Consider the following 23,383-nt stretch of genomic DNA (forward strand, 5'->3'; position numbering starts at 1 on the left):
TCTGACCGGCTTCTTCCCCTACCACCACCAGGTGGTGATCAGTTGACAGCTCCGCCCCTCTCTTCACCCGAGTGTCCGAGACACGCGGCCGGAGGTCAGACGACACAACTACAAAGTCGATCATCGACCTCCTGCCTAGGGTGTCCTGGTGCCACGTGCACTTATGGACAACCAAATTGTCAAACAAAATCAGCGACCGCTCGTATTGCGATTGATTTTATTATTATTATTTTTTTCCCATTTACTACTGATAACTTTTTTTTGCATATAACTAAACTATAGCCTAGACTGAAACAATGAAATAATTACAACTGTCTGACTTATTAAAGTATTACCCTACTTACACCGCGTTCCAAATCATTATGCAACTTGTATTTAAGTGCTATAAAGATTTAAAAAAAAATTGTATGGTTTTGTGTCTCAGGGCTCTTTGAATCACTGACATTAATCTCAGACGCCTGTGATGATTAGTTTTCAGGTTAAGCCCAGTTAATGGAAAAACTACTGAAAAAAGACGTCCCACATTATTCAACAGATCATCATTTTTCAAACAATAAGGGAAAGAAAATTTAATCTCTCTGCTGATGAAAAGCGTGAAATAGTTTAATGCCTTGGTCTAGGTATGAAAATCTTTGAAATTTCACAAAAGATCAAGCATAATCATCATACTGTTAAGAAATTTGTGGCTGATTCAGAGCACACATGGGTTTGTGCAGATAAAGGCACAATATGGACGGTTTCTACCAGACAAATACATCAAATTAAGAGAACAGCTGCTACAAAGCAGAAAACAGGTATTTGAAGCTGCTGGTGCCTCTGGAGTCTCCCGAACATCCAGGTGTAGGACCCTCCAGAGGCTGCAGTTGTGCATAAACCTTCTATCCGGCCTAGGATTTATTAGGCCTTTCATTAAGATGAACTTCATATAAACCTAATTTTTACACAACACTTCTACCAATAATTTTATAAGTTTTTTTTGTACAATCGTGGGACAAAACTTTGTTTTGTTTGAGTACACACAAATACAATTTTGGGAGAAAAGGAAAGAAGAAAAACAATGTTGTAGTGCATGGGTAATTTCAGCTCTCCGGGGCAACGGAGGATCCACAGGTGTTTCCTTCGTGAAAGAGCCAAACGGAGGAGTGGAGCTGCGAGAGGGCGAGTGGTCCAGGTGAATTGGAACACTGCTTGGTGGTGCTGAGACAATGTGGATTCCGTCCGAACTGGTCGAGGCGCTGAGGATCCTGGCAATTGGGAAACAGCCATTGTGCAATTGTGCACGTGGGAAGCATACTGTCACAGAGGTCAGGAGAGGGAGGAGAGGTCAGGAGAGGGAGGAGAGGTCAGGAGAGGGAGGAGAGGTCAGGAGAGGGAGGAGAGGTCAGGAGATTATATTCCAATGCAGCCCCTGCTGAAAGACGTTGCTGTGGTGTCTTTGGTTCATACATATTCATGATTCCAGCACAGTCTCTTCAACAGCTCAGAGTACTCTGTTCCACCTGATGATGTCACAAGGTGGTACTCAAGGTGGTGGCATATTAAAGCCACACTGCGTAACATTGGACAAAGTAAACGGGAAAGACAATCCAAGCACTTTTTGGATATTTTACTGATATTTTTATTGACAAAAAAATCCATTTGAACATGTATTTGCATCTTATATTCTAATACCTGTCTCTGTCTCTCCTTCTGTCCTCCCGCCCCCCTCCATCTCTCCATTTCTCCTTGTCCTCCCTTCCCTCCCCCTTCCTCCCTTTATCCCGCCATCTCTCCCTGTCTTCCCTTCCCTCCTCTTTCCTCCCTCCATCCTTCCATCTCTCTCCGTCCTCCCTTCCCTCCTCCTTCCTTCCTCCATCCTTCCATCTCTCCCTGTCCTTCCTTCCCTCCTCCTTCCTCCCCTCATCCTTCCATCTCTCTCCGTCCTCCCTTCCCTCCTCCATCCTCCCTCCATCCCTCCATCTCTCCCTGTCCTCCCTTCCCCCCTCTCTCCTTCTGTCATCTCTGTGTCTCTCTGAATTCCTGTCTCGCCCCCTCTCCCTGCTCCCCTCGCTCCTCTCTCCAGGCTTGGGTTCATATCTCTCTCTCTCCTCCTGTCTGCTCCACTGCGCCCCCTGTTGTTGGTGTGAGTGGCTGTATTTGTCATATCCCACGTCGTGTCTCTCTTCCTTCACCCTCATGTTAGCGGAGGACCCAGCCTGAGCAGCAGGGGGCGACTGTGAGGAGCTTGGCGAACGCTGCTCCTTTTCCTTTTTCTTCTTCTTCTCCTTTTTCTTCTTCTTCTCTTTCTTATCTGGAACAAGAGGAACGGTCTAGTTTCAATACAGTGATTCCCAAACTGTGGTGCGTGGACCCCTGGGTATACACACAGCATATCAAGAAGAAAGAAAATGTACACATTTGATCCTGCCACAGGGTCAGTCCATCTCAGATCACCCAAAAAAATAGCATTTTTAAACCTCACCCTCTCCAAATTTGGTGAGTATGTAATTCATGGCCAGAAAAAACAGAATTTCCAATTTTAAACTAATCGGACCAACGGTTTTCGAGATATCGCATTTTCATTTTTTTGCGAAAAAGGCTGTGGCCGCCTACTTTCAAATTGCTGTAACTCAGCAACTACTGGTCCGACTTTCAAAAAACAGGTATGTCTGTAAAGGGGAGACCATTCTGGGCAGGTCATAATGAGAAACACTGTAGTTTCAAGTGGAAGAAGATTTCAAGACCTTATTATACAAGTAGAAGGTTTGAGCAGGTCCCTTAAGACACATAAACTTTATGTTGTTGAGACGTGCTCCACAAAACCAATCCATGGAGCGTTATCGTAGCTGCAGCACACAATTCTGAGGTCTAGTAACTAGAAGTATGTCAGCACTGCCTTCATGTTCATTACTCAGGTGTTCCTGAACTGCTACCAAATCTGGGGGGGGCTCACCTGTTCACCAAGTTGTAGACATGCATCTCTGTCATTGAAACAGGGATGAAACGATGGAACTGCAATGTTCCTTTAATGGTCGTAGCCAGGATGAATCTAGGCTTGAGTTCAGCTTCACAACTAACCACCTCATCCACTGGCACAGGGAAGACATTGATATCCTTTACACAGTCATCAAACATGGCAAGAGATGTACGAATAGCTGTTTTCACAATGAGACCTTTAAATTTTGTCTTGAAAAATTATCAGCAAAGTCCCCTTCAAATTGTTTATGTAGGCACTTTGAGACTTTGCAGTGAAGCTGTGTCTTGTAAGGGTAACAATTTTCAATGAAATAATCTTTTGGCTCCACAATGCATGATGGGTGAATGCAATGAATGTCCTGGTTGCCAAGGTGTTACAGATTTGTTGTCCACCAGTGATGAATCAACATATATGGAGGAGGTCACATACAGGCAGTGGGTCAGTGTTGACAGAACAAAACTTGTGAGAATTATGGGTTTCAAAGTTTTCATTGGGAAAACAGCCAGACATCAAACATCTGCAAGGACCATACGACAGTGACTGTGTATGTCTTTTTGAAGGTCGTTATCCCCTACCTGTAAACAGAACTACATGAGGGCGGCATGAGGGCGGCATGAGAGCGGCATGAGGGGGCGGCATGAGGGCGGCATGAGGGCGGCATGAGGGGGCGGCATGAGGGCGGCATGAGGGCGGCATGAGGGCGGCATGAGAGCGGCATGAGGGGGCGGCATGAGGGCGGCATGAGGGCGGCATGAGGGCGGCATGAGGTCGGCATGAGGGCGGCATGAGGGCAGCATGAGGGCGGCATGAGGGCGGCATGAGGGGGCGGCATGAGGGCGGCATGAGGGGGCGGCATGAGGGCGGCATGAGGGCGGCATGAGGGGGCGGCATGAGGGCGGCATGAGGGCGGCATGAGGGCGGCATGAGGGGGCGGCATGAGGGCGGCATGAGGGCGGCATGAGGGCAGCATGAGGGCAGCATGAGGGGGCAGCATGAGGGCGGCATGAGGGCGGCATGAGGGCGGCATGAGGGCGGCATGAGGGGGCGGCATGAGGGCGGCATGAGGGCAGCATGAGGGGGCAGCATGAGGGCGGCATGAGGGCGGCATGAGGGCGGCATGAGGGGGCGGCATGAGGGCGGCATGAGGGCAGCATGAGGGCAGCATGAGGGCAGCATGAGGGGGCAGCATGAGGGCAGCATGAGGGCGGCATGAGGGCGGCATGAGGGCGGCATGAGGGCAGCATGAGGGCAGCATGAGGGCAGCATGAGGGGGCAGCATGAGGGCAGCATGAGGGCAGCATGAGGGCAGCATGAGGGCAGCATGAGGGCGGCATGAGGGCAGCATGAGGGCAGCATGAGGGCGGCATGAGGGCGGCATGAGGGCAGCATGAGGGGGCAGCATGAGGGCAGCATGAGGGCAGCATGAGGGCGGCATGAGGGCAGCATGAGGGGGCAGCATGAGGGCGGCATGAGGGCGGCATGAGGGCGGCATGAGGGCAGCATGAGGGCGGCATGAGGGCAGCATGAGGGCAGCATGAGGGCAGCATGAGGGCGGCATGAGGGCGGCATGAGGGCGGCATGAGGGGGCAGCATGAGGGGGCAGCATGAGGGCAGCATGAGGGCGGCATGAGGGCAGCATGAGGGCAGCATGAGGGCGGCATGAGGGCGGCATGAGGGCGGCATGAGGGCAGCATGAGGGCAGCATGAGGGCAGCATGAGGGCGGCATGAGGGCGGCATGAGGGCGGCATGAGGGCGGCATGAGGGCGGCATGAGGGCGGCATGAGGGCGGCATAAGGGGGCGGCATGAGGGCGGCATGAGGGCAGCATGAGGGCAGCATGAGGGGGCAGCATGAGGGCAGCATGAGGGCGGCATGAGGGCGGCATGAGGGCGGCATGAGGGCGGCATGAGGGCGGCATGAGGGGGCGGCATGAGGGCGGCATGAGGGCAGCATGAGGGCAGCATGAGGGCAGCATGAGGGGGCAGCATGAGGGCAGCATGAGGGCGGCATGAGGGCGGCATGAGGGCGGCATGAGGGCAGCATGAGGGCAGCATGAGGGCAGCATGAGGGGGCAGCATGAGGGCAGCATGAGGGCAGCATGAGGGCAGCATGAGGGCAGCATGAGGGCAGCATGAGGGCGGCATGAGGGCAGCATGAGGGCAGCATGAGGGCAGCATGAGGGCGGCATGAGGGCAGCATGAGGGGGCAGCATGAGGGCAGCATGAGAGCAGCATGAGGGCAGCATGAGGGCGGCATGAGGGCAGCATGAGGGGGCAGCATGAGGGCGGCATGAGGGCGGCATGAGGGCGGCATGAGGGCAGCATGAGGGCAGCATGAGGGCAGCATGAGGGCGGCATGAGGGCGGCATGAGGGCAGCATGAGGGCGGCATGAGGGGGCAGCATGAGGGCAGCATGAGGGCGGCATGAGGGGGCAGCATGAGGGGGCAGCATGAGGGCGGCATGAGGGCGGCATGAGGGCGGCATGAGGGCAGCATGAGGGCAGCATGAGGGCAGCATGAGGGCAGCATGAGGGCAGCATGAGGGGGCGGCATGAGGGCGGCATGAGGGCGGCATGAGGGCGGCATGAGAGCGGCAGCATGAGGGGGCGGCATGAGGGCAGCATGAGGGCGGCATGAGGGCGGCATGAGGGCGGCATGAGGGCGGCATGAGGGCGGCATGAGGGCGGCATGAGGGCGGCATGAGGGCAGCATGAGGGCGGCATGAGGGCGGCATGAGGGCGGCATGAGGGCGGCATGAGGGCGGCATGAGGGCAGCATGAGGGCGGCATGAGGGCGGCATGAGAGCGGCATGAGGGCGGCATGAGGGCAGCATGAGGGCGGCATGAGGGCGGCATGAGGGCAGCATGAGGGCGGCATGAGGGCGGCATGAGGGCAGCATGAGGGCAGCATGAGGGCGGCATGAGGGCAGCATGAGGGCGGCATGAGGGCAGCATGAGGGCAGCATGAGGGCGGCATGAGGGCAGCATGAGGGCGGCATGAGGGCGGCATGAGGGCGGCATGAGGGCGGCATGAGGGCGGCATGAGGGGGCGGCATGAGGGCAGCATGAGGGCGGCATGAGGGCGGCATGAGGGCGGCATGAGAGCGGCAGCATGAGGGGGCGGCATGAGGGCAGCATGAGGGGGCGGCATGAGGGCAGCATGAGGGCGGCATGAGGGCAGCATGAGGGCAGCATGAGGGGGCGGCATGAGGGCGGCATGAGGGCGGCATGAGGGCGGCATGAGAGCGGCAGCATGAGGGCAGCATGAGGGGGTGGCATGAGGGCAGCATGAGGGCGGCATGAGGGCAGCATGAGGGCGGCATGAGGGCGGCATGAGGGGGCAGCATGAGGGTGGCATGAGGGTGGCATGAGGGCGGCATGAGGGCGGCATGAGGGCGGCATGAGGGCAGCATGAGGGCGGCATGAGGGCAGCATGAGGGGGCAGCATGAGGGTGGCATGAGGGCGGCATGAGGGCGGCATGAGGGCGGCATGAGGGCGGCATGTGGGGACGGCATGAGGGCGGCATGAGGGCAGCATGAGGGCGGCATGTGGGGACGGCATGAGGGCGGCATGAGGGCAGCATGAGGGCGGCATGTGGGGACAGCATGAGGGCGGCATGAGGTCGGCATGAGGTCGGCATGAGGGCGGCATGAGGGCGGCATGAGGGCGGCATGAGGGGGCAGCATGAGGGTGGCATGAGGGCGGCATGAGGGCGGCATGTGGGGACGGCATGAGGGCGGCATGAGGGCAGCATGAGGGCGGCATGAGGGCAGCATGAGGGCGGCATGAGGGCGGCATGAGGGCGGCATGTGGGGACGGCATGAGGGCGGCATGAGGGCAGCATGAGAGCTGCATGAGGGCGGCATGAGGGCGGCATGAGGGCAGCATGAGGGCGGCATGAGGGCGGCATGAGGGCGGCATGTGGGGACGGCATGAGAGCGGCATGAGGTGAAACGAGCACCGGGAGACAGACAGCCGAGTGGGGATACGAGCGGAGAAGTAGCCTACTCGTGTGTTGGGAGTGACAGGGGGAAGGCGGTCGGTCTCTCCTGCTCATCATCAGTGAAACAACACCGTAGTGTCAGCGTATAGGAAATACCGGCTCCGCGGCAGATTGACTGGTTGATGGCGATGGCAAGAACGCGGTCTGGTGTTTTCGTTTCACATGTTCGTTCATAGCCGTTGTGCTGTAGCCTGGCTAATGCCAGACTAGTGATATTGCAGTTGGAAATGATTGGAGCGCACACAGCAGTCTGGCGTTAGCCAGGTTATTTGTGCTGCTGTGATATGCCATTTCCGCTCGACACAGTGTGCATACAACAACATTATTAGGCCGTTTCTAGAAATACTCCCACACTTTTGACGACTTTTGGCGTGCTTTTTCCCGCAGCGTCTGCATCACGCGCAGCCATGCTGGAAGTGAAATGTAAACAAGCGTCGTTGCAGCCTTATTTGTGATTGACATTATATCTTGGAATAAATCAATCTGAGGCACTATGTATATTAATTAATGGAATTGTACAGAATGGACAGTGAATGGATGCCTGGAGAAGTGGGTATGTCAACTGCTAAATACATGAAGAAATGTCACATTTAGATTCCTCGTGGTCTCCCCTTTACAGACATACCTATTTTATGAAAATCGGACCAGTGGTTGCTGAGTTACAGCAATTTGAAAGTAGGCAGCCACGCCCTTTTTCGCAAAAAAGTGAAAAAATTAGAATGCAATATCTCGAAAACTGTTGGTCCGATTAGTTTATAATTTGAAATTCTGGCTTTTCGGGCCATGAATTACATATATTCCAAATTTCACAAAAATTGAAGAGGGTGAGGTTTAACTCATCAGGTGAACTGAGACCCCCTCCTGGAACCGCCACCTTAACGTGGTGGAGGGGTTTGAGCACCCGAATGATCCTGGGGCTCTGTTGTCGGGGGGTTCGTGCCCCTGGTAGGGTCTCCCATGGCAAACAGGTCCTAGGTGACGGGTCAGAAGCCCCTTATGAGAGACCAATAGGCCCAGTTAATTGTGAGGCCGTCCTTCTGTGGACCCACCACCTGCAAGAGGAGCCATAAGGGGCTGGTGCAATGGGATTTGGGCAGCTCCAACAGCTGCCCCCACGACCCGGAAACGGAAAAGTGGAAGAAGATAGATGGATGGATGGATGGATGGGTGAACTGAGATGGACTAACCCCACAAGGGATTAACAAACATGACTCTGAGCGACTTTCTGCTTCACTGCTTGGTCATTTCTTTGAAAAGATGCCACAGAAATTGGTCGCGCAGAGCACATTGACACACATGGTGTAACCAAGTTATTTAATACAACTCTAGATGGGACATGACGATTGCAATCAATGCTAAACAATGCAAAACAAATGTGAGGTACACATTGTTTGTGAACGCCACTTCTCCTTTTATTTCTATGGGCTCTCCACTCAATAGGTAGCGTTCATGATTTAGAATGTGATGATGTCAAAATGTCAGGCGGAGGGCGGGGCCAATATAACTATGGGAGAAATACAGTTTTTGGAAGAAATCTCCAAAACGAAAATTGTCAGATGGTTTTCCTCATCAGTATTTGACAGTGATTGGATTCACAAACCTGACTTATTATTTTTATGTCTGAAAGTCCTCTCTATTGGCAAACATCTCGCTCATGTTTTTGAATATTGTCACCACTTTTGGATGCCTTTATGAGGAAATAACTGGACAATGAAACAGTTTTTGTTTCATGTGGATTATTCGAGTAATGATTGAGATATCAACCAAAAACTAAGACACAACATTTTTTTTGTCAGCTACCATAGTGACCGTCATTTTTCAGTAGCCCTCCACCTTGATTTTAGCTCTTTAGAATGTTGTGATGTCACGTGAACGCAACCTATTTGCAGTTGCTGTTTGCTGTGGTAAAATCAGCTATACACTATGTAACTGTAACTGTATTTCAGTGTCACAAAGTTAAAAAAAAAAGTTTTTCAATGGAACTCATGGATGGTTTTGTGACTCGGGGCTCTTTGAATCACTGACATCAATCTCAGACGCCTGTGAGATTAGTTTTCAGGTTAAGCCCAGTTAAGGGAAAAACTACTGAAAAAGGATGTTCCACATTATTAAGCAGATCATCATTTTCAAACATTATGGAAAAGAAAAAGGGTCTCTCTGCTGATGAAAAGAGTGAAATAGTTGAATGCCTTGGACTAGGTATGAAAACCTTCGATATTTCATGAAAGATTAAGTGTAATCATCGTACTGATAAGAGATTTGTGGCTGATTCAGAGCACACACAGGTTTGTGCAGATAAAGGCACAATGAGGATGGTTTCTGCCAGACAAATACAGCAGATTAAGAGAACAGCTGCTACAAAGCAGCAGACAGGTATTTGAAGCTGCTGGTGCCTCTGGAGTCTCCCGAACATCAAGGTGTAGGACCCTCCAGAGGCTGCAGTTGTGCACAAACCTTCTATCCGGCCTCCCCTAAACTGTTCATTGAAGCAGAAGCAGAAACGGCTGCAGTGGCTCAGAAATACATGAGGACTCATTTTCAAACAGTCTTGTTCACTGATGAGGCCGTATAACCCTGGATGGTCAGCTGGATGGAGTAGTGCATGTAGTAGTAGTAGTAGTAGTAGTAGTAGTAGTAGTAGTAGTAGTAGTAGTAGTATATCTCACCCTTCTTACTCTTCTTCAGGGGTATGACGCCGTCGTCCTCAGACTCCTTCTCCTCGCTCACAGTGGGTGCACAGCCTTGTTCTCTCAGTCTGCGCGTCACATCGTCCATGTCCTCGTGATCTTTGGGCGGTTTGTAATCTTTCACATGGTCCACTCGGATCGTCCGTCCCTTTATCTGAAAACAACAACAAAAGGAAAAAAAAAGGGTTAAACCAATATCTAACTCGTGCACTACTGTCCCCAATATGCTTAATATTTCATACTCTTAGAACTGTACAGCAGTACGTAAGCAAAGCTGTAATGGAAACATTCTGTACACGGTACAGTTAGCTGCAGATAAACCGCTCTCTCATCATGCACTCCCTCCTGGAATGGCACAACTGAGAGTCTTAATTCAGTTATTAATTCATTATTTTATTCTTTCAAAAGCACCGTGATTGAGCGGCCCACCTGGAAACGTCCCGACTCTCCCGATTACCCAAACACGCCTCTGCATAGAGGTAAGATTTTATGCCGGAGCTGACCTTTCACTGACAGCTGCTGGGGCAATAATATTATCAAGTATTTTTTTACATTTTGCATAATGCACCTTCAGAATCACAGTTCTTCGTTGCATTTGGGGGAAAAAAATATGTAGTGCGACAGCACCCCCTACAGGATTGAACACTCTTTTGTATCAATGACTTTGTCTAACTCAGTCATAACTATGCAGTGCAGATCAGGGCCTGATTCACTTCAGATAGGTTATGGTAGAGTGGTTAAGCATAAAAATGGTGCACTTTGTGAAGAGAGCAGAACATTTCTACCAGCGTTATTACATATTACAGGCAGTCATTTCCGATGAGGGCAGCCATCTTCGATTTTTTTTAAATTACCACCGTAAATTATTACTTATTTTTCTCAATTTTGTAGCTTCTAATTGACCAATCGTTTTGATCTTAGTGTCAAAACCTACTTTTTAAGGGCAGGTATCCAATGGAATCAAATTAAATAAGCTAGACCTGACCACAACGCTGTTTTACTCTTTAAAGAGACTAGAGTTGGTCATTTTATGCTCACTACTGCCACCTCAGGTCTTATGCATAGCTACAGTCTTTATATCAAGCTTGTGCATGACGGCACTTTGAACCCGAAGTAACACCTTTTTGAGTGACACTCAGTAGGACGTGGCTGGAACATGTAGGGGGGCCGCGCAAACATACTGCAGTTAGCGGCAGCATGCTAATGCTAGCTTCAATCAGTCAAGGCTGCGACTGAAACTATGACTGAGTCACACCTAAAGTAGTGAAATAGGCTAATACTGGCCTAGTGTTTGCATTTTAGTTTGAGAAATACTGTTACAGAATCACTGATATAACATATTTAAAGGAACAGGCCACCGTTTTGACATACTGAGATATGTTCTTACCTAACCTTAGACGTGTTAATATATCCCTGTCTGGTCTTTGTCCGTGCGCTCTGTCAGGCAAACGGAGCACATACACAGCCTCTCCCACATGTCACATAGCTCCAAAAAAGCTCACGATAGAAGCTACCAAGCTCTTCCACGTGTTCCCTATTTAAATAAAGTTACGTGAAGTCTTTTCATGAGAAGTATATTTACACAGAAATGTAACATGTGGATTTTATAAGCAGATAAAAAGGGGGACTATATTGTGAGGCGTAATGATACGAGGAGCACAGTGTCCGCGCAGTAACTCCTAAAGACTTCCCCGCTCACTTCCGTCAATAACCTTTAGGAGTCGCCATGTGCAGACTTGCCCACAGCTAAATGCAGCCCTGCCCTTGCAGTACCTTTTTCTGTCCATAAGAGGGCGGCATTTGGGCACTTTTGAGCTGCCCAAGTCTCGTTTGTTTTATGTCATTATTTAGACATACTATTTTCACCTGTATATCCTGTTCAAGATGTTTATCCTCTTAAGGATTATTATTGACATATTGCATGACACTTTATCCTTGATTATTATTGCATTGATTGTAATTATTTTCCTTTTTCTGTTTTTTATAGAAACCACACACACATGTATCTACACACATCCTCTGATTATAACCATCAATGACTGTTCGACCCTGGAATAAAGTTTGGGAATTATAAAGCTGTGGATCCATCCTCATCATTTCGAGTCACCTTACCTTCTGCCCGAGGCTGGGATATCAAGACGCACGCACATTGTTCAGTTCACTTACAATTACCTGAACAACTGCTAAACATGTGTTGTGGACCATCCCATTTGCAGGCATGTGTTTCACTCATGTACACGTTTCCATAGCAACATGGGCAAATAAGCCAAATGCCCATCTTGACTGTGCACGCGTGGGTCATTCAGGCTCCAAACAAAACCACTCCGCCATTGAAATGTGTGAACCAGTGTTCATTTTGACAACATATTTTAATTTAGTTTTAGTCTCAGTCTTTTGACGAAAATGTAATTCAATTTTAGTCTAATTTTAGTCAAAAAAATATCTTCAATTTTAGTCTAGTTTTAGATAAAGATAAAAGTAAATTTAGTCGACTAAATTTAAGACGAATTGTGTGGACTTTGCATTGATAATATTGATTATAATCATATTTAATGTTGTTCCTCTGCTTCATGGAGCTGCTCTCACATGAACAAAGCTCAGAGTGATTGTAAATGATCTGAGGCTCTTTCAAACTGTCAATAGAAGTTTGGATGAGTCTCTCCTTTTCATTCTTATTTTAGTCGACTAAAATATCTGGACATTTTAGTCATAGTTTTAGTCTCATGTAAAACTTTTAATTTAGTTTTAGTCCAATTTTAGTCGTCAAAAATAACACTTTGACTAAAATTAAGACTAAATATTTTAGTCGAGGAAATGAAGACTGGTGTGAACGTGTCCAGGTAGCGGAGCGTGAACACTGAAGTACAGTATATTGAGCCATAACCGTGACCCAGGCTTACGGGCATTGGTTTAGCGGACCATAGCGGACCATAGTGGACCATAGTGGACCATAGTGGACCATAGTGGACCATAGTGGACCATAGTGGACCATAAGGCTTACGGGCATTGGTTTAAAGACTAGAAGTCTCAAGTGACATTTCTTACAAACATTTATGTTGTCAATATCTTGAAAGCGAGGGAAATGTCACGACAGGGGCTCCGTAGGCAGGAGCGGACCATAGTGGACCATAGCGGACCATAGCGGACCATAGCGGACCATAGCGGACCATAGCGGACCATAGCGGACCATAGCGGACCATAGCGGACCATAGCGGACCATAGCGGACCATAGCGGACCATAGCGGACCATAGCGGACCATAGCGGACCATAGCGGACCATAGCGGACCATAGCGGACCATAGTGGACCATAGTGGACCATAGTGGACCATAGTGGACCATAGCGGACCATAGCGGACCATAGCGGACCATAGCGGACCATAGCGGACCATAGTGGACCATAGCGGACCATAGCGGACCATAGTGGACCATAGCGGACCATAGCGGACCATAGCGGACCATAGCGGACCATAGCGGACCATAGTGGACCATAGCGGACCATAGTGGACCATAGCGGACCATAGTGGACCATAGCGGACCATAGCGGACCATAGCGGACCATAGCGGACCATAGCGGACCATAGCGGACCATAGTGGACCATAGCGGACCATAGCGGACCATAGTGGACCATAGTGGACCATAGTGGACCATAGCGGACCATAGTGGACCATAGCGGACCATAGCGGACCATAGTGGACCATAGCGGACCATAGTGGACCATAGCGGACCATAGTGGACCATAGTGGACCATAGTGGACCATAGTGGACCATAGTGGACCATAGTGGACCATAGCGGACAGGACCTGGGATCAGCCTGACACCGAAACCGCCACTTTTTAAAATCATTTCAATTCATCTTGAAATCACAGGGGGAAGTTTCCAAACGGTGTTGATGTTAAATATCGTGGGCACATTTCCGTCTGTCATTAGCGATTGATTAGCCCTGTTGTACCATCAGATCACTCGTAAAAAATACAAATAAGTACATTTGGCATAGCCGGTGTACGTGGATCTCTCTCACAATTAAGACAAAGATTCCGTTTACTGTCCACCTCATTATTGACAAAAAAAAAAGATTCCATGTTTTTATTTCTCATTCCAGTTTAAATGTAATGAATGTCGGCCTGAGGCCACAGTTTCAGACCCTGGACTTTGTTCAAGGGTCAGAAATGTTTTTCTCACAGAGTTATTCCAACTAGTGGGACAAGGCCTCGTGGAAGACCCAGGACACGGTGGTGGGACTATGTCTCCGAGCTGGCCTGGTGTCGCCTCGGGGTCCCCCCAGAACAGCTGGAGGAGGTGTGTGTGGATCGGGAAGTTTGGGCATCTCTGCTGAGACTGCTGCCCCCGCGACCCGGCCCCGGATAAAGCGGAAGAAAATGGATGGATGGATGGAGTTATTCCAACTATGTGAAAGAGGACTGGTCATCACTTTTGAAGCATCTCTTCATATGAACGTTCAGTTCTTTCAGTTTCTGTCTGTCTCCGTAGCAGCCCTGGTTGTAAAAATAGACTTTATGCCAATATTGTAACAAGCTCCACGGCGACAACAAGAACGCTTTATATCATCAACTTTCCAGCGGATAAAACCATAGAAATAAAAAGTTAAACGGTCCAAATCAGAGATTTCTTTGTTGCTTTACGCTAACTATCAATATTGTTTGGTTGTCAAAATAAATTCCATTACCCATAATGCAACAGGCGACCCGAGATGGGCATTCGGCTTATTCTAATACTCACCAGGTGGCACAGCATATTATTGATGCTGGACAATGCAAAATAATATAGCCACATGTGCTAGAAATTTTAAATGCATAGAAATGCACTATTTTACACACTGTGAATATGATTTTGTTACATACAGGCTGAAATAAGTCTGCATTTTGGGGTCAATGACCTCTCAGGGTCATCAGAGGTCAAATACAGCTTACCTCCACATCTAAAAATAAACCTTAAGGTATGGGCCAGCTGTGATCAAACGTTCATGCTTTCTTCTTTACTATTAGTAGTAGGGCTGTGCCGGTTTGGATGTTTTCAGACCGCGGGCAGTAATCAATAAATTCCCGCGGTTTTGCGATATACCGCTCACTGGCGTCAGAAGCGTTTCGAAGGTGGGGGGGACACATTTGAACAGGGGAGGGGGGGCTATCCAAGCACCTGAGACGCTGTTCTCCTGCCAGACCCGGTGCTTTATGAAACACTGAGTGAATTAGGCTCTTATTATGAGATGACGCTCATGTTCACGTGATCATTTATTCAGCTTCAGCCTCTTCACTCCGACCATCGCAAACAAACATCTCTGGTCAGATCTGCCAGTCCGTCCAGCGATCAGCCTCTGGTCTTCGTAGTTTAGCTGTTTTTCACCGGTTTACAGAGCCACGTGTACATTTCAGCCGCTCTGAGGTGACGGTAGCGGAGCCGCGTAAACACAGCTGCACAAATCTGGGCGAATGCGCCGCGGAGCGTCGTGGTGCGGATAATGCCAAAACTTTTTTTTTATGGAAAATAAGACGCGGGTCACATTTAACTGTTCGCCCTCGCGTCGCCTGCTCATTAGGCCCAGTCCTGCTCATGTGCATATGGAGCTGTATCTCCGCTCTCACGTAGGCCTGATGTGACTGCTGCTCCTCACCTGCTCCTCACCTGCTCCTCCCCTGCTCCTCCCCTGCTCCTCACCTGCTCCTCCCCTGCTCCTCCCCTGCTCCTCACCTGCTCCTCCCCTGCTCCTTCACCTGCTCCTTCACCTGCTCCTCCCCTGCTCCTCCCCTGCTCCTTCACCTGCTCCTCCCCTGCTCCTTCACCTGCTCCTTCACCTGCTCCTCCCCTGCTCCTCCCCTGCTCCTCCCCTGCTCCTCCCCTGCTCCTCCCCTGCTCCTTCACCTGCTCCTCCCCTGCTCCTCCCCTGCTCCTCCCCTGCTCCTCCCCTGCTCCTCCCCTGCTCCTCCCCTGCTCCTTCACCTGCTCCTCACCTGCTCCTTCACCTGCTCCTCACCTGCTCCTCCCCTGCTCCTCCCCTGCTCCTCCCCTGCTCCTCACCTGCTCCTCCCCTGCTCCTCACCTGCTCCTCACCTGCTCCTCACCTGCTCCTCCCCTGCTCCTCCCCTGCTCCTCCCCTGCTCCTTCACCTGCTCCTCACCTGCTCCTCACCTGCTCCTCCCCTGCTCCTTCCCCTGCTCCTCCCCTGCTCCTCCCCTGCTCCTTCACCTGCTCCTCACCTGCTCCTTCACCTGCTCCTCACCTGCTCCTCCCCTGCTCCTCCCCTGCTCCTCCCCTGCTCCTCCCCTGCTCCTCACCTGCTCCTCACCTGCTCCTCCCCTGCTCCTCACCTGCTCCTCCCCTGCTCCTCACCTGCTCCTCACCTGCTCCTCACCTGCTCCTCACCTGCTCCTCCCCTGCTCCTCACCTGCTCCTCCCCTGCTCCTCACCTGCTCCTCCCCTGCTCTTCACCTGCTCCTCACCTGCTCCTCCCCTGCTCTTCACCTGCTCCTCACCTGCTCCTCCCCTGCTCTTCACCTGCTCCTCCCCTGCTCCTCACCTGCTCCTCCCCTGCTCCTCCCCTGCTCCTCACCTGCTCCTCCCCTGCTCCTCACCTGCTCCTCACCTGCTCCTCCCCTGCTCCTCCCCTGCTCCTCACCTGCTCCTCCCCTGCTCCTCACCTGCTCCTCCCCTGCTCCTCCCCTGCTCCTCACCTGCTCCTCACCTGCTCCTCACCTGCTCCTCCCCTGCTCCTCACCTGCTCCTCACCTGCTCCTCACCTGCTCCTCCCCTGCTCTTCACCTGCTCCTCACCTGCTCCTCACCTGCTCCTCCCCTGCTCCTCACCTGCTCCTCCCCTGCTCTTCACCTGCTCCTCACCTGCTCCTCCCCTGCTCTTCACCTGCTCCTCACCTGCTCCTCCCCTGCTCTTCACCTGCTCCTCACCTGCTCCTCCCCTGCTCCTCCCCTGCTCCTCACCTGCTCCTCACCTGCTCCTCCCCTGCTCCTCACCTGCTCCTCCCCTGCTCCTCCCCTGCTCCTCACCTGCTCCTCACCTGCTCCTCACCTGCTCCTCCCCTGCTCCTCACCTGCTCCTCCCCTGCTCCTCACCTGCTCCTCCCCTGCTCTTCACCTGCTCCTCACCTGCTCCTCCCCTGCTCTTCACCTGCTCCTCACCTGCTCTTCACCTGCTCCTCCACCTGCTCCTCCCCTGCTCTTCACCTGCTCCTCCCCTGCTCCTCACCTGCTCCTCCCCTGCTCCTCCACCTGCTCCTCCCCTGCTCTTCACCTGCTCCTCACCTGCTCCTCCCCTGCTCCTCCCCTGCTCTTCACCTGCTCCTCCACCTGCTCCTCCCCTGCTCTTCACCTGCTCCTCACCTGCTCCTCCCCTGCTCCTCACCTGCTCCTCCCCTGCTCCTCCCCTGCTCCTCACCTGCTCCTCCCCTGCTCTTCACCTGCTCCTCCCCTGCTCTTCACCTGCTCCTCCCCTGCTCCTCACCTGCTCCTCACCTGCTCCTCCCCTGCTCTTCACCTGCTCCTCCCCTGCTCCTCACCTGCTCCTCCCCTGCTCCTCACCTGCTCCTCACCTGCTCCTTCACCTGCTCCTCCCCTGCTCCTCACCTGCTCCTTCACCTGCTCCTCACCTGCTCCTTCACCTGCTCCTCACCTGCTCCTCCCCTGCTCCTTCACCTGCTCCTCACCTGCTCCTCACCTGCTCCTCACCTGCTCCTCACCTGCTCCTCCCCTGCTCCTTCCCCTGCTCCTCACCTGCTCCTCACCTGCTCCTCACCTGCTCCTCACCTGCTCCTCACCTGCTCCTCCCCTGCTCCTTCCCCTGCTCCTCACCTGCTCCTCACCTGCTCCTCACCTGCTCCTCCCCTGCTCCTCACCTGCTCCTCACCTGCTTTTTCATTTTATTTTCACCTGTGGCTGGTCTTTTTTGAGACTTTTGTTAGTTTTTTCGTTGAGACACTTGTGCAGGTTTATTATTAGTTCATTTTATGGTTAAATTTTGTAAAAGCTAAAGGCATTTTTTTTTTTGCCGGTGATGACGGTGAGGAACTCAGACCTGCGGTGTGCGTCACGTGACCGCGGTATGGCGGTAATCCTATAGTAGTATGGGGGTAGGTGGGTCTCCGCAGGGTCAATATGTCAGACACTTACATTTAGCTCTCTGCAGAGGATGCTGTTACATTATCATTTGTTCAGAGCAACCATTCCAGCTCAGGCTACACAAAGGATGGTTGGCACGATATCCATACACTGGAGTCATGTTTTGTCACTTAATGGACCTGACTGAGTTGAAATAGTTTTGATTGTCATCGCAAAAAGCTACTTCTTGATTATCCACATGTTGTTCTGGTCTCATGCAGGGCTAATTGTGATTCTCTGTTGTTTTTACAGTCCTAACGTGGAAGTGTGTTTGTACCTTGATGCCGTTGAAATTGTCCACAGCTAAGATGGTGCTCCTCTGGTCCTCGTAGCAGATGAAGCAGAAGCCTTTGGACTTGCCCGTTTTTTTGTCCCGAATCAGGTTAATGTTGACCACCTCCCCATATCTGAAACCACAGACCCAGCATTTACATCTGTGGGACAAACAACTTGATCTTAGTGCAGAGATGACCCAGTGGCTGGATGGATGGTGGGCTCTATGGTGCTTTTAGGTATGGTGGTTTTTAGGGTTTCTGGTAGGTTTTCTGGATGGAATGAATGAGAGAAAACTGCTAATGGAACCACTCTAATATCATTTTCTTCACATACAAGTTCCATAATGCACCACCATAATGTGTCTTGAGTCTAGCAGTTACATCCAGCTTAAAGTAGGTTGGAAACAATCCTGTGCCACAGCTATAACCTTAAAGACAACAGGAGCTGGTGTTTTCTGTGTAATAACACTTTGTTTAAACTTGAACCTCTTAACCCCCACCTGAACCGAGCACATTTTCTCCCGTTTGGCTTTACCCAAATGTAATCTAATTTAAAAACACAATAAAAATGTTACAATGTTAGGCGGGTGGTAAGAAGTTCATGATATTGAAACGGCACTTATGGGAATGCAACACGCTCTGCTCTGGCAATAACATTCACAGCACAGAGACGCCACCGGGTCTGGACCAAATCACCTCACGTTTGTGAAGGACTTCAGGTCAAAACGTTCTGGAGGTCCCGATTAGTGGTTTGTATCAAAATCATTGATTCAAGATATTATTATATTAAATATTTTTCAACATTCTTAACCTCTTGCCCCCCACCTGATCAGAGCACATTTTCTCCAGTATGGCTTTACCCAAAGCTAAAAGCTTCTGGAAAAAAATTGGTCAAACTAGCAACAAAAATGAGACGAAAACAAGGATGAAAACGCAACAAAAGAGCGACAAAAAACATTTTTGAACATTTTTTTTTTTTTAAAGTGACAACATTGCGAAGGAAAAGATCCATTTAGATGAGTGTTGTAGGTCTTAGCTTTCAAATGAGGCGTTACCCTGGCCTACAGGCTGTAAACTCCCAGGTCAGGAAGCTTTTACATTTGGCTAAAGCCAAACTGGAGAAGTTAAGCTATGTTACTTTACAAAGATTCCTCTACAGAGATTAATAGAGAATGTTGTTCTCATCCTCGATGCCGCCGGGCGACCTGCAGGAGCAGTGAGCTGATGGGCCGGCGCTCGGGGACCATCTCCATGATGTGGAGCCAGGCTGGTGGTCAGAAACACCATTCAACATGCACATGTTTTTACCACTAACCTTTGGTATGAAAAAGCACTTTATAAATAGAGTTTGATTAATTGATTGAGACATGGGGAGAAAGGCCCCCTCCAGGTGGGAATCGAACCTGGGACCTTCGAGCTGTGAGGCTAACCGCTGCGCCACCATGCGAAGAAAAATGTTCTTGAATTCATATATATATATATATAGTGCATTTTTTTGCTCATGTTAAAATGCACTCTGATGATTGAAGGATAATATTCACAGATGCAGTTCACATTATTTTTGCAATGAGCACTTTTGATTTTGTAATTACATTTTTTGTACTTTTTGGTTTGTTTGCTCTACCCCACATCCGTCTACAGCCTTAACTGAAATCTTTTCTTACTGTGAGAAGACGCAGATGATGTCGCCCTCGCTCAGCTCGTACGGCATTCCTCCTGGATCACAAAGCCTCATCAAAAACACAATCGGATTGAAGTACACAGACCACATCAAAGGTATTCCTTCAGTACCAACAAAGATCCAGGCGCTGTCCGAATACTCCGAGTGCCACGACACCGTCTCCTTGATGCCCAGATCTGCCTCGCGCTCGTTCAGCTCATTTATGAGACGCACTTTTGTCAAAGGACTGAGGACACAGACAGAATGAGTTTATAAGACACAGTTTAGACCAGAGGTGGGAAATAAGAATAATATACTTTTAAATCACTTTCATCAGAGCCAAGCAGTGCTGTTTTTGCTATCACATTTTTTTCATCAAGTTTTCCTTGCTTTTGTGTCGCATTTTTGTCAGGTTTTCTGTGATTTTCTGCACGTTTTGGCCACATTTTGTTATTTTAGTGTATTGTAAATGTCTCAACTTTTGTACCTTCATTCGGCCCAAAGCGCTTTAACAACAAGGAACCGCTCACCCATTCACGCTCTCATTCAGACACCAATGTACGCAGACACTGCAGGGAAGGTGGGTGAAGTGTCTTGCCCAAGGGCACAACAGCAGTGTCCACATGCGGGAGCTGGGAGTCAAACCCCTGACCTTCCGATCATGAGATGACCCGCTCTACAACCTGCGCCATCGTCGCCCCCACAAGCCACAAACACGTGACCAAAATGTGTCCAAAAAAAGAAACGATGAATGCGATGAAAACACAACCAAGAAGGACAAAAACCATCAAATCATAACAAGGATGAAGCTTAGATGATTTTTGTGGGTCTTAGCTTTCAAATGAGGTGTTACTCTGGCCTATAGGCGGTGTACAAAAGGCCCTGGTTAATACTTATCTTATGGTTACTGGTGATTTTCTCCTGCTCTGTAGTACACACACATAGCTTCAGTTAAAGCAGTACTGAGTAACTCATGCCCCATAAGCGCCACTGCAGGTGTCGTAGCACGTTGCGTTTTTTTACTCATTAATTGCCTGGAGAGTAAATACTACACTGACAGAAAAGGCGAAGGGACAAAGGGATATTGTACATCCAATTACATATTGGAGATTTTTTTTTTTTCACTCGAACTTGGCTGTAAATACTTTTTCAGTGGCACTAGCCTGCAGTTAGCTTGGCCCGTTAGCCTGTTAGCTTCTTCTTCGTGATTCCATTAGTGTATATTGGTGGCTCTGACCTGGAGGTAGGGAAGTTGCATGGGTGGATTTCTGGCCAGAGACATCCCATGTATTACTCCCAGAGGGATTTATTAAGCTAAACAAGTTACTTAGTACTTCAGGCTTGGAGGTGTCTGCAGCTGTCGTAATCCTTAAGAATTGTGATTTATCGGAAAGACCACGTCAATTGTTGTTTTGTTTTCTGTTTGTGGTGCCTCTGTGTTTGATTTCCTTTGTTAGTGCTTAGGTGATTCAGAGGTGTTCTAGCTGACACTCCTGGTTGAAGGCGGGGATAATCCAATGGCCGCTGGCTGCTCTGCTTTGTGCCGACGACACTAAAGGCCGCCATTGCTCCGCCATTGCTGTAGTACCTCCATACAGCCGCTAGTCTCCCATTGGAATGCATTGGACTTAAGACACGTTAAAAACAATTTTAGAGCCTAGTGCCTAAACTTTCTACAGCTAAATATTCTTCCTGTGATAACGCTTACAATTAAAGGGACCAGGCTGGTTTTTCGACTTTTTTTTTCTTTCGAAATTTTCGAAATCTCGTACTAATGAGGGCCAGACTGTTAGCATGGGAGCTGGACTACACCTCACGCAAGGGCCAAGTCTACAGTGAAGATCCCACCCTTATGACCTTTTTGGAAACATGCTTCGTCAGAGCTGGGGAGGAGGAGTCTGTAAATCCACCATGATTTCCCCTATTTTGTCAAACGGGGAGGAGTGAGTAATGACGGTCTATTAATAATATGGCTATGGGATAAACACAACTCGTGCCTTACAGTTAACACGAAAACTACAAACAGAGTGTTTCTCTCTAACAGGCGCTAAGCTCCAGTCGAGAAGCTTTCAGATCTTAGATGTCTTCACTTCCTCAAGCTTTAACGTTGTTTTACAAATCTGTTTTATAGATGTTTTGACACATTTCAGGTTAAACATATTGTTCTTTCCTGCTATGTCAAATTTACTAAACCTAATCCTAAACCTAGATTTGGGTAAAGCCGATCTGGAGAAAATGCACTCGGTTAATGCGGGAGTTAAAAGGTTAAAAGTTCCAGTTTTGATTTGGTACACAATATACCCACAGTATAATTTAAAAATAAAACATTTTTCTTTTTAAGTGACGTTATAGATTTTATCTTTACATGATACATGGTTACAATCCGGTGTGGCGTGTTTACATGCATGAGACCCATGTGTGCCTCAATAAATAAAAAATACATTTGAGCGTACCAGACCAAAAAAAGGAAACAGTTGTTAAAATAACCCAGTGAAATGATTTTTCACTGCTCTTCTTAAAACGTTACAAAAAGTTCATACATGTCTGTCATTTTGTTTGGTATAAAAGCATATGAATAGTTTAAAGTTTAAAGTGTGATTTGTTTCGAAGGCTGTACCGATCGTGCGTACTTTCCAACATTACTAAATAAGAAATGGAAGGATCACTTTGAATGAATGACCAACGACAGATCTATGACGGGGATACAGAGTGAGTGATGTTGCAACATACAGTATAAAGCTGTCGTAGGTGTAAAAACATTGAATGAATCGCATTGTTTACTCACTTCATCTTGCACACGCACGGAGCCAAGCGGAAACATGAGCGGAAACGACAACGGAACACTTCCGGTCTGCCACTTCTTCTTCTTGAGATTGAATGGCGGATGACAACTTAAAAGAAAAGTGTATTGCCGCCACCTACTGGACCAGAGTCTTAGTGAAACTACTAATGAATAATAATAATAAAAAAGATAAGTTCATATCAATCCATATGCGTCAAGAATCACTTTATTTTTGTCTTTCCCTGGAAAGTATAGTAGCCTCTACAGGCCTATCTCAAAATTGAAGCTCTGAATGTATGCACACTTTCCCCATGTTTTTTTTTTATTGTTCATGTGGATTTTTTTAAGGTATGCTTCGTTTGTTTTAAAGGAAGAACTGTAAAAAGTAAAAAATAAAAAAATAATAAAAAACGTTCAATTTAATATAACTATGACTGAAGTAAAACACAAAGGAACACCGTGCATTTACAATACAGCTAGCGCATTGATTTAACGGAATAATCAGCATTTGGTTTGTTTTCGGAGCGAGTCATTCTCCGCCCAGACACTAGATGGCGTCGTTGCGCCTCCATTTTGTAAACATTGTTTTGGCTAGCAGTTAGCAGCCGGGGAATTTTTTACCTGAAAACGTCAATTTAACCACGATTTAACCTTATAAACCAAAGACGGAGATGGAATAGATTTGTTACGAAGGATACCCATTAGATTGGTTATTAATGGTTACGATTATCCGCGTATTAGTTGTGTTAAGTTGAAATAATGTCTGGCTTCAATCAAAAGGATTCCTCCAGTTTTGCTCCTATAGGTCACAGTTTAAAGCTATAACGTGAGTCTCACTGGTTCAAATCTGCGCAGCAGGTAAGAAAACCTAAAAGGATATTTTCCACACCATGTAT

At 49.1% G+C, this 23,383-nt stretch overlaps 2 protein-coding genes across 2 annotated transcripts in view; one reads left to right on the forward strand and one right to left on the reverse strand.

Annotated features, from left to right (window-relative positions):
* Positions 1 to 1,664: 1,664 nt before the first annotated feature.
* On the reverse strand, positions 1,665 to 22,518 carry rbmx2 (RNA binding motif protein X-linked 2; the record flags this gene model as incomplete). The annotated part of the gene is made up of 6 exons (XM_079566741.1): positions 22,491 to 22,518; positions 19,837 to 19,952; positions 19,710 to 19,761; positions 18,048 to 18,177; positions 9,625 to 9,799; positions 1,665 to 2,290 (listed from the first exon to the last, which is right to left on the reverse strand). Exons 1-6 carry the CDS (start codon positions 22,493 to 22,495, stop codon positions 1,665 to 1,667), a joined length of 1,104 nt encoding a protein of 367 aa, XP_079422867.1. The 5' UTR covers positions 22,496 to 22,518.
* A 601-nt stretch (positions 22,519 to 23,119) lies between these two features.
* Positions 23,120 to 23,383, forward strand: part of ap4m1 (adaptor related protein complex 4 subunit mu 1) — a 34,139-nt gene continuing 33,875 nt past the window's right edge. Inside the window, exon 1 of the mRNA XM_079566357.1 lies at positions 23,120 to 23,345. The gene's annotated coding sequence lies outside the window, so the exon portion shown is untranslated. The remainder of the gene's footprint in view (positions 23,346 to 23,383) is intronic.

Source organism: Gobius niger (genome assembly GCF_951799975.1).
Source record: "Gobius niger genome assembly, chromosome: 11".
NCBI classification, from domain to species: domain Eukaryota; kingdom Metazoa; phylum Chordata; class Actinopteri; order Gobiiformes; family Gobiidae; genus Gobius; species Gobius niger.